This window comes from Thunnus maccoyii, chromosome 13 (assembly GCF_910596095.1).
Source record: "Thunnus maccoyii chromosome 13, fThuMac1.1, whole genome shotgun sequence".
NCBI lineage: Eukaryota > Metazoa > Chordata > Actinopteri > Scombriformes > Scombridae > Thunnus > Thunnus maccoyii.
The window spans coordinates 24,557,197-24,572,487 of NC_056545.1; the positions used below are offsets into that span (position 1 = coordinate 24,557,197).

The following is a 15,291-nucleotide window of genomic DNA, read 5'->3' on the forward strand; positions in this document are numbered from 1 at the left end:
TTGTTGACTGAGTCATTTAGATTACGCTGAAAGCACTATACCGTATTACTTTATGACTCCACTTGTAAAAAGGAAGTATGGTTTATCAGTAATGAGTTCTCTGTTGTATAAATAGTTCATTGATCTTTTTTTCTTTTCAACAGTTTTTCTTCTCAGCTTGAAAGATGATTATACAGTCACACACGCGCTGCAACAAATGACCAGAAATGTTTTTTGCTGAATTGAAATTGATTTATATTTGCACTGTACAAGTGTACATCGTGAAGTTAAGTCAAATTTACAAACACAAATTATCAAATTTTTACTTCCAGTTTTTCCATCGGTGGTCTTCAGTATTTTTTTGGAGGTTTGGATTGTTTATTGAGATTTCTTGTTTGTTTTTTTTAATTAGTGTCTCTTTGATTGAAAACTCCTCATACAACCCACTTTAATCACCTGTATGATAACAAAGCACAGGTCTTCTTTGGTAGAACGCTGCACCTTATTTCTTTTTTTCTTTTCCCGGGTCTCTCGTGTCGTTTCCCAGTCAACTGTAAGCAGAACATTAGGAAACAGGAAAGATGTTGACATTATGTGTAAGTCTGCTGTTGCCACAATACCTCCAGATACGTTTATGTTTCTGTTGTAAAATTAACAGGGAGATACGACCGTTAAAGTTAATTGTGTCTTTAATTCTACAACAACAGCGTCAAGTCTGGTTTGCTTCTCATAACTGTGATCATGCATGTGGATACAGTCGGGGCCCGACTTTTATCGGAGCTGCAGAAGCTCCAGCTCAGTGATGATGAAGACTGTTGACTGTTGAAATAGTGACTTGAGTGTCACATGTGTGTCAGTCAGCATATTTTTTTTTTTAACCCTTTGTTAACTCAACAAGTCACAATCCAGGTAGTTTAAATGACTTTACGTGCAATAACTGAATCAGGTTAGTTGTTTTTGAAAAGGTGCAGCCGTAGAAGAAGAAGTCTACAACAATATTTAGCCCAGTCTCTCATTTCTCATTCTCTTCAAGAAAATGAATATAAAATATACAATAATAGGTGTAACAGTGTGTTCAGTCAGAGCAGAGCAGCGTTGCTTATTTGTTAGAACAAACATATTATATGTAACACCTACTTGGCTACAAATATGAGTCTCTTGTACCTTTTTGAACACAGTTTTTAGTGGGTCACATTCATTCAGGATTTGGCAGACTTGACCGGGGCTGCAACTAACAGTTATTTTCATCATCGATTAGTCGTTAAGTCTACAGTATAAAATGTCCACTACAGTTCCCCAGACCCCAAACTGACATCATCAAATATCCTGTTTTGTCCAACCAACAGTCCTCAAGATATTCAGTTTACAGTGATGTAATACTAGAGCTGCAACGATGAACTCTTTTAATAATAGATTTATCATTTTGAGTCGTTTTTTAAAGGAAAAAATGCTAACATTCTCCTGCCCTGCTCCAGCTTCTTAAATATGGATATTTTCTGGTTTCTTTTGTCTTCTATGACCGTAAACTGAATATCTGTGCGTTGTGGACAAAACAAGACATTTTAGGTTGCATTCATCTTGGGATTCGGGAAACAGTGATTAGTATTTTTTTATTAGTAGTATTAGTATTTTCAGACATTCTACATATCGATTAATCAAGAGAGGAATCCACAGATGAATTGATAATGAAAATAATCATTAGCTCATCATAAAACAGGAGAGAAGCAGCAAATCCTCATACTGGAGAACCTTCAACCAGACGATGTTTGGAGTTTTTGAGGTTAAAAATGATCTAAACGATCAATTGATTATCAAATAGTTGCAGATTCATTTTCCGTCTGAATTCTAATTAATCCATTAGTCGACGAAATGTTGCAGCTCTAGACTCTACTTATTTTGGCAGATTTTTCAGACAACAGTAAAAGCACACAGCAGGAAATGCCTGCTCTCACTGAAGGACTACCACACCCACATAATACCAACACAGAGTGTAAAGTCAAATATTTTTGCATTTAATTTGACTAAATACTGATAGAATCTCCAAATGGTGCTTAATGTGAGTCATCTAAACATTTGGAGGACTTTTTGACTTGACAACATTTCTAATGTTGCACTGTCTTTAACAGTAGATCATCCTTTTAGCTGAGTACTTGTGTGAAGTGCTACTCTGCATATTTAATGAGCACAGAGTTTCTGAAAGCGCAGTGGTTTAGATAAATGTGTTATCTATTTAATGAACGCCCAGGATGTTCTTTTCCGATATATACAGCACTGGATTATACCCAAGCAGAGCTCCTCACCTATAAATAAAACGGGGATTAATGCTTGTTAGAGACTGAGGTGGCCTTTTGAATCAGATTAACTCAAATTGGCTTTTCCAGACATTTTTCTTGGGATAGGCCCAGATTTAGCATAGTCTTGAATAAACTGAACTGGTTAAATAAAGGAATATTTGTCCAGGAGTGTGTCAACAGTGACACACGGATGGTTAGGTTCATTTCAGAGTGGACTAGCAAGCATCACCAGCCAGACATTTTCTGTAATGTGCTGCTATGCCAATATCAGCATCAAGGCCAAAACTGCTCTTTCCTAGATGATGAAAGTCGGCAGTAAAATCCTAAGTGTCGGGCAAAGTAACCTCACTGACATGTGTAACAGACAGGTAGCTTCACTCTGAGTTTCAGAACCCACATTCTGACTCCTGGTTCAGATTTCTCCCTGTAAAGAGCAACTGATACAGACACTCATTCATTCCCACCACCATGTCCCTTCTGAACACAGGCCAGGGGGGTAAATAGAAGTGAATGGTGCTGTTCTTTAAAGGTGGTGACGATGATGATGATGATGATTATGATGATTAGGAAGGTCAACCTGGGACTGCTGTTGTTTACCCTGAATCCACAACATTCAGCCCCCCCCCCCCACACTCACACGTCCCGCCCCACCTATTGACAGAAGAAACTTGTTCAGTAATTTGCATGAAATCCATTTTGGAGTCTATTTGTTTATGTACAGTGAAAATGCTGGAGGGATGATATCAGACTTGCATTACTATCATAAACAGTAACACATGTACGTACTTCTCTAAGAATTGTGTCCATAAACAACTGTTTTCCACTAGCAAAATATGTTTAGGGTGAAACATAATGCCTAAATCCCACTTTAACAGCATATCCGATAATGTTCATATCGAAAATATCTGCAAAATGTTTGCAATCAACTCATTGAGAGAGTTTGTGTGTAACTGGTTTGATGTCAGACAGGAGACAAAGAATACAAGTGACAACGTTTTACCGCAGGCATCATAATACCAGACAGAGTATACAATGATGACTGACATGTGAATTTGGAACCACAAGTATCAGCTTTGACAAGCAATTTATATTCATAAGATAACCATTTTATGTATTGCATCACTACTTGGAAGTAAATATGAATATTAAAGATACATCTATACTTTGATTTGGACAAGGTAGAAGAGAAAAATGATTCAAGATGTATAATGAAAACATTTTAAGTGTTTACATGTATTTAAAAGTTCAGGATTTTTGTTTAAAGCTTTTTTTTTTTTTACAGATGATTTCCACCAAATTGACATGTTCTAGAAATAAACGTCCTCTCAGTTGTGTTCTCACTAGTGCAGGTTGATATGAGTTAAGTGTGCATCAGATCACTCCTGAAGACATATCCTAAAGATCCCTGGCCAGTTGTACAACAGATTCAAGTCACTTGTTGTCTTGTAATTCTGGTTCCAGGCTTTTCCTTCCAGGCAAACTGTCTCTTTTTTGAGTGTCAGATGGTATTTTGAACCAATCTATGTCTGCAGTCTCCCACAGGCCACAGTAGGGTCGGGTCGCCACTAAGTGTAGATGAGATGGATAACTGGTATTATAAGCCACTTTCAGAACGCTGACTTTGTCTGGGAGCTTGTAACTTAAATCCTTATTCAACAATAAAACCAGTACATTAATCTGAATGTTTCTGACAAAGGAAATGAGGGCATTAGAACCCAATTTAAAACGTCAGCAGCCTACACTTGCTGCTGTTAACATATACGCTACTTTGATAAATCATTAGTGAATTAATGTTGGATTCATAAATCTTAACTCTGCATTTTGTTTTTCATTTCTCTTATTTGAAGCGAGCAGCACTTTATAGTCGCCGTTGGGACTTTCCGTTCAAGGCTCCTGCTCTTATTATAATATTCAAAACTTGTTAAAGCAGTTTGTTCATTTTCTTTACGTACAGCTCTGAGCACTGTTAAGCTCTTGAAGCCTTCAAGCTGCTCCATAATGAGTTTAATGTGATAAAGTGAATTCTCATTCATCTCTCTGCTCTCCTCCACAGATCTTCCTGCTGGCCTGCCCGCCATGTAAAACGGCAATGGTCGTATTTAGGTGAGTATAATGTCTCCTCGTGTGGCTTCAGAGTTCAGACCTCGATGGGTCAACTGCATTCAGGGCTGCCCATTTGTGATGAGATCATGCTGGATGCTTTTTAGTGCCACCTCTTCACAGATTCTTACATCAATTAATCATCCACCCTCCATTTCAACCTGCCGTTGGATGAACGCAACTCTTAAATGTGATATAAAATGATTTGGCAGACGGAACCAATGAAACGCAGATTTTATCCTCATGTAAAAGCAGTTGCCTCATTGATTATTATTACTTGTAGGCATCTACAGAGTAAATTAGGGTTTCACTGTGTTTTTATGCCTCGGTGCCTGCGGCGTGACAGCCATGGCTGGAGGCGTTATGTTTTCAGGTTGTCCTTCCGTATGTATGGACCATTCTCATGAACAGGATATCTCAGGAACGCCTTGAGGGACTTTCTGCAAATTTGGCACAAACATCCGCTTGGACTCAAGGAGAAAGTGATTAGATTTTGGTGGTCAAAGGTCAAGGTCACTGTGACCTCACATCCATCCCATTCTCTCGTGAACGCAATATCTCAGGAACACTTGGAGGGATTTTCGTTACATCTGGCACAAACGTCCACTTGGACTCGAGGATGAACAGTGGTGACTGTATAGATCTTCTGTGCTACCAGGTTGAAGATGTGTGTGAAGCATCCATGTTTTAGAATTCGTAGCTTCTTTGCAGCAACATCCATATCTGAAGCTTCGTCTACTGTCATGGCTACAACTTTGTGTTCAGAATCAGCTTTATTGGCCAAACATGTCAGCACATACAAGGAAAATCAGTTAATACCTTCAAAGTCTTCACTACAAATATTATGTAAGTCTGGACAGACATGGATGTAAACTGCAACTCGACTGGTTGGCGGAGGCATACAACCGTGAGGCGGTATTTCTAGTATTGTAATGAATTTGTTGGAGGTTATAGCCTCGTCTCCTCAACAACTGCCCTGGTCTGAGCAGTTAATTATTCAGGGGAAATGATTGTTTTTTTTGCCAGTGGGAACAGGAAGTGGGATTTGCTCAGAAATAAATACAAGCAGGGTCACTTTCTGTTACAACAGCCTGCAGAAATCACAATATAAACCGACACTGTAGCTGTTTCTTGCCTGAAAAGACCATAATGTATCGTACTAAATATAAGAAAATGAGTTTTAGAAGCTTTATGAAACACATTCTAACAAGTCTCTCATATTTAAAAACAAATACTTAAATTAAATAAGGCAAAAACATCTTTCCCTGGTATTTATCCATCAGAGCAAGATGTTCTTTCACATAGTAGACTAGTTAATATAATACTGTATCATTTCATGGATATGTCCAATGAGAAATTCTTTTATTTATGTCTATTTTATTCATTTATGTGACAAGTGCATAGAAATTAGACGTTGAGCTGATTGCAGGAGTTTTTCGTAAGTTCAGACTTAGCCTAGTTAGCTCATAACTGAAGTATTTACTAAGTGCATATTGACGCATCACTAATTAAAACCGGTTGCACCACATGAACGAGTTCTTAAGTAGAATATAAATGAACATAGAGGTGAGTAAATATTTAAACCTATTAACTCCCAGGTGGAACTGTTGAATTAGCGAACTGCAAAACTGTCATTTTTAGAGGTTAGGTTACAGTTTGTGATGCTACAGTCACTTCCTGTTTACATAGTTGGTTGTTTCTTATTGGACAGATGTTTCTAGCAAAAGATTTCTAAAGTTACTAAAGAGAAACATTACTAAAGTGTTTACTAGATAAGACATTTCTCAGATTTTAATGGTGCAACCTGATTTAGTAAATCACTAATTTGAAACTAGCTTTTAGTCACTAAAAACTTAGGAAGGACTTTGCACACAAACTTACTGATGAGACAGCGACCCAGTCTTGGTTCAGGAGGCTGCCAGTTGTAGTTTGTGTAAACATAGCATTTTACATCACCTGGCAACACTAAGGTCAAGTGGTACTACCGCCAACGACCAGAAATGAGGACAAAAGGTTTTCAGAACCCTGTTTTTTTTTTTGTTTGTTTGTTTTTGGGGTTTTTTTTTGTGATCTGACAAAGTTCAGTGGAAGACTGACAATTTGACTGACTGTCATTTTGCCATTTGAGTTTCTAATCTCTGCCTCCTCAGCTCCAGTATAAATCTGTATCAGAGATTCAGTATTGATCGGACAGTCCTATGACAGAGTAGCATTTACACATACCGAACCTTCACCTCACTTTAAAACATGTTTTCAAACTTATTCAATCAAATGAGAAATATTTCTGGACAAAGGTTGCTAATGATCAATTAATGTGATGAATTTAAATTCTAATTCAAATGAAGCAGATTGTTTTTCCAAAAAGGTCCGGAGGCCGGCAGAGTGACAGCTGGGCTCATTTGAACTGACATTCCTACAGCACTGCTGTTTTCCCAGTGACCTTGGCTGTCACAACAGTTATTTTGGCTCATTTGACAAAAAGAGCAGTCAGAGGAGATAGATGTCTGCCCACACTTTGACACATAAGCTCCTGGGTTTTTATACACGGTGACTCTTAAAATAATTGTTGGTTGAAAGAAACATTTATTCTCATGTTGGATGTGCAACTCTGCAAGTGAACTGAAGAAGCATCACACTCCCTCTCTGCAGGAGCAGACAGGCTGTGTGTGTACTGGATGGTGAGTGAGATGAAAGCCGCTGACTGCGCTAACTAAAGGCTCCCAAATGTCCAAATTATACTAATTATGAATGAATAGCTAGAATGACTGATTTGTCAGAATCATGGCAACAATTTTGTGTGATTTCTTAATGTGTCATAAAAATGTCAAGTCTCTACCACACACACATAGAGTGCAAGGTTATAATTGCCTGAAACAGCAGTCACCTGACTTTTCACTCCCACAAGGAAGTGACCCTGGCAACGAATGAGACAGCTGCTTCTAACAGCATCAGGGAGGACTCTGATTGGTTTTCAGCAACATAGAACTTAATCTGCACTGTCCTCCACCTGCTCCTGTGCGCTTATATCAGTACTAATCAATTCATACTAATATGTTAGTAATGCAATGATGTGGAGATGATTGTTAAAATGTTGCTCTCTGGCAGATGTGGTGAAGGAGGTGAGGTTGCACACATCTGTGGTTTGATGCAGCCATATTGTAGAAATATTCACGAATGCAGATTTGAATATGTAAAATATTTTTTATTATTGGCTTATTTTTTTCCCCTGTGTGTTTTCAGGCTGCAAGTCCACATGTTGAACGGTGCACTACTGGCTTTAATGTTTCCTGTAGTCAACACTAGACTGGTAAGTAACCAGGACTGTCAAAAAATCCTCAACAAAGCCTTGATCTCATTCACAGCTCGTCTTCTGCTCTCATCCTGTGAGCCCCTGCTCTGTCTGCAAGGTTTACAAGTCTTTGTTCGTTTTTCATAAATTTCATATTTTTTTTCTTGTGACAGCTCAACAAGAGAGCAGCATTTATCCCATAGCTTTGATAGGTTAAAGAGTACCTCTATGTGACATTTTATCACCATCTTGTCAAAAATGTGACGTTTCAATGAATAGAGCCTGAAACTGAAGAATAAATTCCAGCAAGACCAGCAGAAGACAACATTTTGGACACAAGAAGACACTGTTTTGGATCTGCAGCTCTCGCTGACAGATGAAGACTAGATGATTTAGCGCTAATGCAGTAACTTTAAATTGAATTTGTGCAAATTAAATCAAGTTAAACAGTTTGATCTTTGGACATCATCCAATTCTAACATGATCTCCGTGAAGATAAAATGTTCTTGCTACAGAACTGTTCTTACCAAAGTAAAGCCACAAAACTCTATTTCCCTATTAGATAAAGAACTTGTTACCTTGAACAATGAAAGTATGCCTTCACAGGTTGAGGTGCATCTATGTACATTGTCATTAGTGAGCTTGGCCTTCTAAGTAGTTTTCACAGCAGATGTTCAAGTCTGAGGACTAAACACTAATTGACTCATTTTAACTTTAACAATTTTAAATGGAATCAACACAGGAGGTGATTTACATCAGATCCTGTTGAATCTTCCTGTAAAAACATTAAATTATGCATTAGATGAATTAAAAATGAACACACACATTTACTGAGAATAGTTTTAGCATTTTATCATTAAAAAAAAAACTGATCTCTGTACTGCTTGTGGAAAAAAATTCTGAAGTTACCATTTGAATTATGAAAAGTTATGGTTATTAACTGTAGTGAGTAATTTTACATTAAATCAGGGATGTTTTTCCTGACTTTACCTTAAATGTTTCTTCTGTGGGAGTATCTGTCTCAAGCTGCATGCGTGTCGTAAAGAACTGAAATGGTTAATTCTCTCCCCAGCTGCCGTTTGAGAAGGAGATCTACTACATCCAGCACTCCATGCTGTACCTGGTGCCTCTTTACCTTTTCAGGAAAGGAGGTAGGTGTTGATCTTCAGTAATTATAATCAGCTGTGTTGTTTCCGTTCACTGACACCCACAATGAAATACCTTTTTACTGGCCAACCGAGCAAGGTTATAATACTATGACGTCTTTATCCTTAAATCTTGACATTTGAGTTGATGTAGATCCCGGCCTCTTCTTTATTCCGCTCAACCGTGGTGGCTGTTGCTGCTCACGTCAGCTACACAGTTTATTCTACAAACCTCCGAGGACAAGAAGCCACAGTATGATCATTCTGCCTGCTGACAGCAGCAGCTCAGCTTCAACACAACGACCTGACTGTACTGTAACAAAATAATCTCAACTCAAAGCTTCACTAACACTTTTTTTTCTCACAAAAACTAACTTCATTAGAGAGATGCAGTAACTTGTTAATTAGTCTGTAATGTAGCTAGAATAAAAATCCAAACTGTAGCTTAATAAAAAAAAACAAAATTAAATATAGACTGATCTGTTCAATTTAATACATTTATATTTATGTAAATGTGGTGACATCTATACACATAGAGCCCCATTGGTAGCGCTGTTCTGTCCAGTAAAAACATGAAGCTTCACTTTACAGTCAGACAAACTAATGTGGCAGCTACAGTTGTTAGATTTCATCTGTGAGACCAACATTTATCTTCCAAAAGGAATTCTATCATATATCAAAATGCTACGGAGACATTAGAACCAGCTGTAAGGTGCCAAAGAGATCAGTTCATCAGATCATGTTCTCCCCGGGATGACGACGGACGTTGACTGGCCAATCATCTCAGGAGTCGGGCTGCTAGTGGCTGAGATGACCGGCCGGTCTCACCCGGCCAGCGGCTCCTCGCTTCTCCAAAAACATCAGAGCAGATTTACAAAGAGGCATTATTTGGGTAAACTGACCACATATTGGGAATCTAAATGGTTACTCTCTCGCCTGGAAAAAATGACATAACAGTCCTACAGCAAAAATTACAACAGCTTAATCTCTACCATCGCTGCCGGTTGGTGTAAAATGCATTCTGGGATACTTGGCTTCAGCCGACCAATGGTGTTCATCACTCAGTCAGTGACAGACATTTACATTTATAGAGTTAGCCCTGCTGTTGTGGTCCAGCCAAAAAAAAAACCTGCTCACTTACCTTCAGATATGACCAACAGCTGCCCACGCTCTGCAGCTGCATCATTATCATGCATAATGTATTTCACCTTCTGGTATAAAGTAATCCAAAACGTCTGGACAGGGTAACAACATGAAGGTTTGCTTCCTTTAACAAGACTGGGTCAAAACCTGGTATATGGCTGGACCGTGTATGGTCAATGTGTGAAATTGTGGTCAATTTGTTACAAGGACAGTCAGTGATAGTGTCTATAATGGAATTTCCTGGATATTAAATGTTCATCTGCAATTTTCTGTTTTGGTTCCAGTAATATTTGCTGGTAAAGTTTACTGAAGGAGCATATCACATGACACGGTTATGCTACCTTTGAGTCAAAGAAAAAAGGTTATAAATGCAGTTGGGAAAACAAAACTTTCCACTTATATCTTGGGATGTTTTATTCAAAACGGAACTTATTTTAATTCTGATAACTACTCTAATTATCTGTTAACTCTCCCTGCTCTTTCATCTGTTCCTCTCTGCAGATGTCTCTCGTTTTTCACTCCGTATTGTGTGTTTTGGCAGTGACGGTTATTTGAGGTGTTTTAACTGTGCTCTCTCCCTCATGTCTCTATGCACCTTTTTTCTGCCTCTTTCCCAGTCCCAGGCTGTGGTGGAAATTGTAAATGAAAGTTTTGACAGCAGTTTGGTTGTAAATACAGGAGGCTTATCTCTGCCCAATTACCACCGTTACAGTCAAATCAAGTGCACCTGTAGAGCAGCCCCCCCATGTCACATGTTTTACCTGTAAGACTCGTGTTTTAATGTTGTTCATCATTTGTGATGTGAAAACGTCAGAGAAATAAAAAACTAGCATCCTTGTATTAGTTCAGTTATAAAATCCAAACGCACCGCAGAGCATCTCTCAACAACCGCAGTTATAGGGCTGGTCCACGGCTGGTTTATTTGGTAGAAGTCAGGTACATGTCGGATAAATTCTCTAGGGTGTAGAACAGTAATCAAATCCTCCCAATAGTGCCTCATTGTTCTCTAGTAACGTAACACTGGAGCCCCACAAAAGGAAATATTCATTGTTCTAGTTAAACCAACATAATCGTTGCACATTTGAAGCCTTCCCCTGGTACGACTCTCAGGAATGCCAGCAGTGAAGAAACAGGAAAAGACACTTTGACACCACATCTTGTTACTGGCTTCGCTGTGGTTGCAGAGTGTTGCATCCGTTGACTCTTCTAGTTGACTTGTTACACATCAATCAACAGGGGAGATAATAGAGATAGTATTTGGTTCTTTAGTATTTTCCCCGTCCAAAGTGAACAGATGGCCAGAGCTGGCACAGAGGTTACATTTTGTGTCGTTAAGATTTCAAGGTTTTTTTTACGAGCATTTCTTTTCACAGGTGTGTACAAACCGGAGCCTCTGGGAGACATGTGGTGGGCACTGCTCTCCACTGGCATCCTGTTCCTCTACCACTTCCTCTTCTTGCAAGTTCTGGGCCTGGTAAGATGGAGCCCTCTGCTGGGCATGCATGATAGTTCACTATGTAAAGTACATGGTTGCAACTGTGGCTACACACTGTTATTTATGTCACTGGTTTCATTTAAAGGAGACTGAAAAGTCATTTATTTAAACATGGAGGTGTGATAATAATAATGCAATGCCACACAGTTGTGCTTCAATGAATACTACCTTTGTGAAGCTTATAATGTATATTTTTGTTAACACTCTGACAGAGACAAGTATCCATTGATCCTTATTTCGGTTTCAAATAATCAATCAATGTTAAGAGACAGTAGCAATAACCAGAAAGGTACAATGGTTTCAAATCATCCTTAAGATGGTTCCTTAGATTAATAATACACAGAATATACAGACAAATCTAAACTATCTTGACAACAAAGACTAAACTCTAGAAAACTGCATTAGCAAAGAGTAGAAAAAAGAAAACTGAAAAGAAGATCTGAAAATTGAACATTATAAGCTTCACAAAGTCAGTGTTTACAAGCAGTGTTACTGCATTGGAATGTGTTTGTCATTTTTTCCGCCCTCTGCAGATTATAAAAACGGTGAAAATCTATAAAAGTCTAAATAAGGTTTAGAGAGTCACAAACAACAGTGATAAAATGATGCGATCACCTAGCAGTCAGAGCTGTTGTTGTAGAGGATTAACTATAAACTCATCCTTCAATCAAGTTATTTAGTGATTTACTTTTTCAGAGTAGGAATGAATGATTATAAAAATATGTATGGTGAAGTCAACCATGCCATTTGCTGAAAGCTCCTTATCCAACTGGGTACTATTACTTATTCTGACTGGTAGCATCATGTTAAGACTTGTACTTACTCAACTCGTCTCTCTGTTCCCCTCCAGGCGACTGAGGTCAACTTGAACAACATGCTGTGCCCGGCCGTGTCCGATCCCTTTTACGGGCCTTGGTACCGGGTGTGGGCAACAGGTCATCAGACCCTGCTGACCCTCATTCACGGGAAGGTCCTCACTCTCCTCTCGCAACACACAGGCCCGGTCTGCAGATACCTGCTGGACACCCTCCGACTGCGCAGCAAGAAAGTCGACTGAATGTCCACAAAGACGCACACAGACCTGGCCTTTCAATCTTAAATGCCTGCTCTTTTCATGGAGTTTTTTTTTTTTTTTTTTTTTTTTTAATCAACATTTTAATGCATCTTTTAAGACTCGCCATCTGTTTTACTGAAACACGTGAGCATTTCAGGGTCAGTGAATCAATGTGTCATTCTTTTTAGTGTCGTCGTTGGCTTGCATAAAAACAGTACTTGCATGCACAAACATAATAGGCATTTTAAGGCTGGTAGTTAGCATTGTGGAGTTAGCCAGATTTAGCCTTTTTTTTTGTTTGTTTTGTTCTGTTTTTTGGAATACAATTTCCACGTTAAGAGAATTTGAGGGAGATGACTATTTCTCAAGTTGCCTTTTTTGTAAATGTTAAGTTCTAAGGACAGAAAATAGGAGTCACCCAAATGTCACTATTGATCTGCAGTTGTTACACTTTCAGTTCTTTATGTGATAGTTACGCTAGATCATATGTTAGTGGGTATAGCTGCCATTTTATTTGTCTCAAGTGCGTTTTGAAACAGATTGTGAATGTGAGCTATTGTTAAAATTATTGCTTGTTTATAGTCGGAAGATTTTTGACATGTATGATCACCTCTCAGTGTTGTCATGACTAAAAGTAGAAACTTATTTATGGCGTCCCTCTGTTCCCACTTTACTACACATATACAGGTTAAAAAAAAAAACAACAAACATTACTGTAAGTGGCCTCTTTTGCATTTCTGTCTCCCACCTCCAGCCCATTCAGATCATTCCAGTTGTGATAATCAGGGGACATGAGGATGTATTATTGTGCTGAGATTCAAAGTGATGAATGAGAATTTATAGAGTTACATTGGGGGTGTTATTACGACCTCTGCCAAGGAGGTTTTGTTTTTGTCTGTGTTATTTTATTGTGATATTGGACCATATTCAGTGAGGTATAAACTTCAACGGTCGTTGGGATGAATGTGATGTTTGCCGAGATGGAACAGATCTTGACAAAATATGTATCTGGGCTGGAAACATGCATCATGACACTTGAATAGATTTCTTTTTTTTGCTTGATGCTCAAGTTAATCTTTCAAGTCACCCTGAATTCACTCCACCATTACAGCTGTAACGAGTCGCAGTCTCGGGTTTTGTATGAAAAATTCATCTGATGATCTGCATGAAGTCATTTTGGGTCATTTATTGACTGCCCATTGGAAAGAAAGTATTAACTATTAACACTGATAATTGGAATATGTCAGTCATGGTATCTATCATTTCAAGTGTGTGGGGTGTGTGTATTGTACTGTACTGTAGCATATACTGTACTTCACTGTAAAGAAGGGATAAGACAAACTTTTGTATTTCTATCGGTTTGAGTGTATGTGCTGTATTGACAATAAAAGTGATTTCAGTTGACGAAAGTCTTCATTGTTTATTTTTGTTTTGTTTGTTTTGTCAGGGTCTATATTGTAACACTTATCTTGGGATTTTACATTTTGTGCAGATTAAATACTTGAATTTCTCACTTTTTACTCACTTTTTACACTTATTTTACTTAGTTTTATAAAAGACTTAAAAATCATTGGAAGTTACTGAATAATTTGATATTGTGGGAGCTCTGTAGCACTTTCTTGCTCAAAGTTAGGAGTTGATTGATACCACTCTCATGTCTGTCCATTCGATATGAAACTGCAGTTAGCTTAGCAGCAGGGAACAGCTAGCCTGGCTCTGTCTGAAGGTAACAAAATCTGCCTACCAGCACCTCTAAAGTTCACTAATTAACATGTTATATTGTGTTTGTTTAGTCTGAGCAAGAAATTAAAGTGTAAAAACAACAATCTATGGTTGGACGTGGTTTATGTGCAGGACTATTTCTCGGCCAGGTGCCGTGACTTCTTTAAAGGTACTATGTGGAGTTTTTTACCAGTAGTAGCACTTTGGATTTTTACCCGTTAAATGCTGGATATTTGATCTGCAGGTGATGTTAATGCACCAACAACGACAATAAAAAAGAAGACTACAAGTTTAAGAACTGCTTTGCAAATGTTTTCTGAGAAAGAAAATGCGCTCAACACATAAGTTAGACCTCAAGGACACAGACAGTGTTTTGGTGAGAAACACTAAAGATAAACTTTGTTTACAAGAAAACTCCACAGGGAACCAAGACTCCAGGAAGTCACTCCACCCAGCTAACAAATAGTCCCACGCATAAACCCCTGTAAAACAAAGTGTTGTTTTTACACTTTGGTTTTTGTAGGGATTGAACAAACATGATATAACTTTATGGCTGCTGTGGGTGGGTTTTATTGGCTGTAGACAGAGCCAGTTAGGATGTTTCCAGTCTTTGTGCTAAGCTAAGCTAACCAGCTGCTGCTTGTAGAAACATATTTAATGGACGGATATGACAGTGGTATCAATCTCTCATCTAACTCTTGGTAAAAAAGGAAACAAATGTATTTCCCAAACTATTACTTTAATAATAAGGCGTCTCAGCACACCACAAAACTACAGTGAAGCCAGGTTCCTGCCTGACACATGACTCATGCTCTCATACCGTATATTTGGATTTATTGAGGCCAGACGGGGTGAAAAGCTTTAAGTGCAGCGTATCGACTGAAGTGAGCCGCAGACAGTTTTCACAGGCCTGTAGCTTCTGACGGTCACAGACAGTCAAGAGGAGGAGGTCGATCTAAAACCACCACAGCGACTGCAAAGAGGGCTCAAGGTGACTGCGGATTAAGTGGAAAAATATGTTGAAATCTTCTCTTCAAGTGTTCCATGTAGATGAAACAATACATAAAGTG

At 38.5% G+C, this 15,291-nt stretch overlaps 1 protein-coding gene across 2 annotated transcripts in view; it reads left to right on the plus strand.

Moving 5' to 3' along the window:
* LOC121909821 (transmembrane protein 164) overlaps positions 1-13,903 on the plus strand; it is a 28,881-nt gene extending 14,978 nt beyond the window's left edge. For both annotated transcript variants that reach the window (XM_042430559.1, XM_042430558.1), the window contains 5 exons: positions 4,327-4,376; positions 7,614-7,680; positions 8,735-8,813; positions 11,324-11,424; positions 12,296-13,903. In XM_042430559.1, the coding sequence (XP_042286493.1) occupies positions 4,363-4,376; positions 7,614-7,680; positions 8,735-8,813; positions 11,324-11,424; positions 12,296-12,502 (468 nt within the window). In that variant the 5' untranslated portion in view covers positions 4,327-4,362 and the 3' untranslated portion in view covers positions 12,503-13,903. The remainder of the gene's footprint in view (positions 1-4,326; positions 4,377-7,613; positions 7,681-8,734; positions 8,814-11,323; positions 11,425-12,295) is intronic.
* The last annotated feature ends 1,388 nt before the right edge of the window (positions 13,904-15,291 follow it).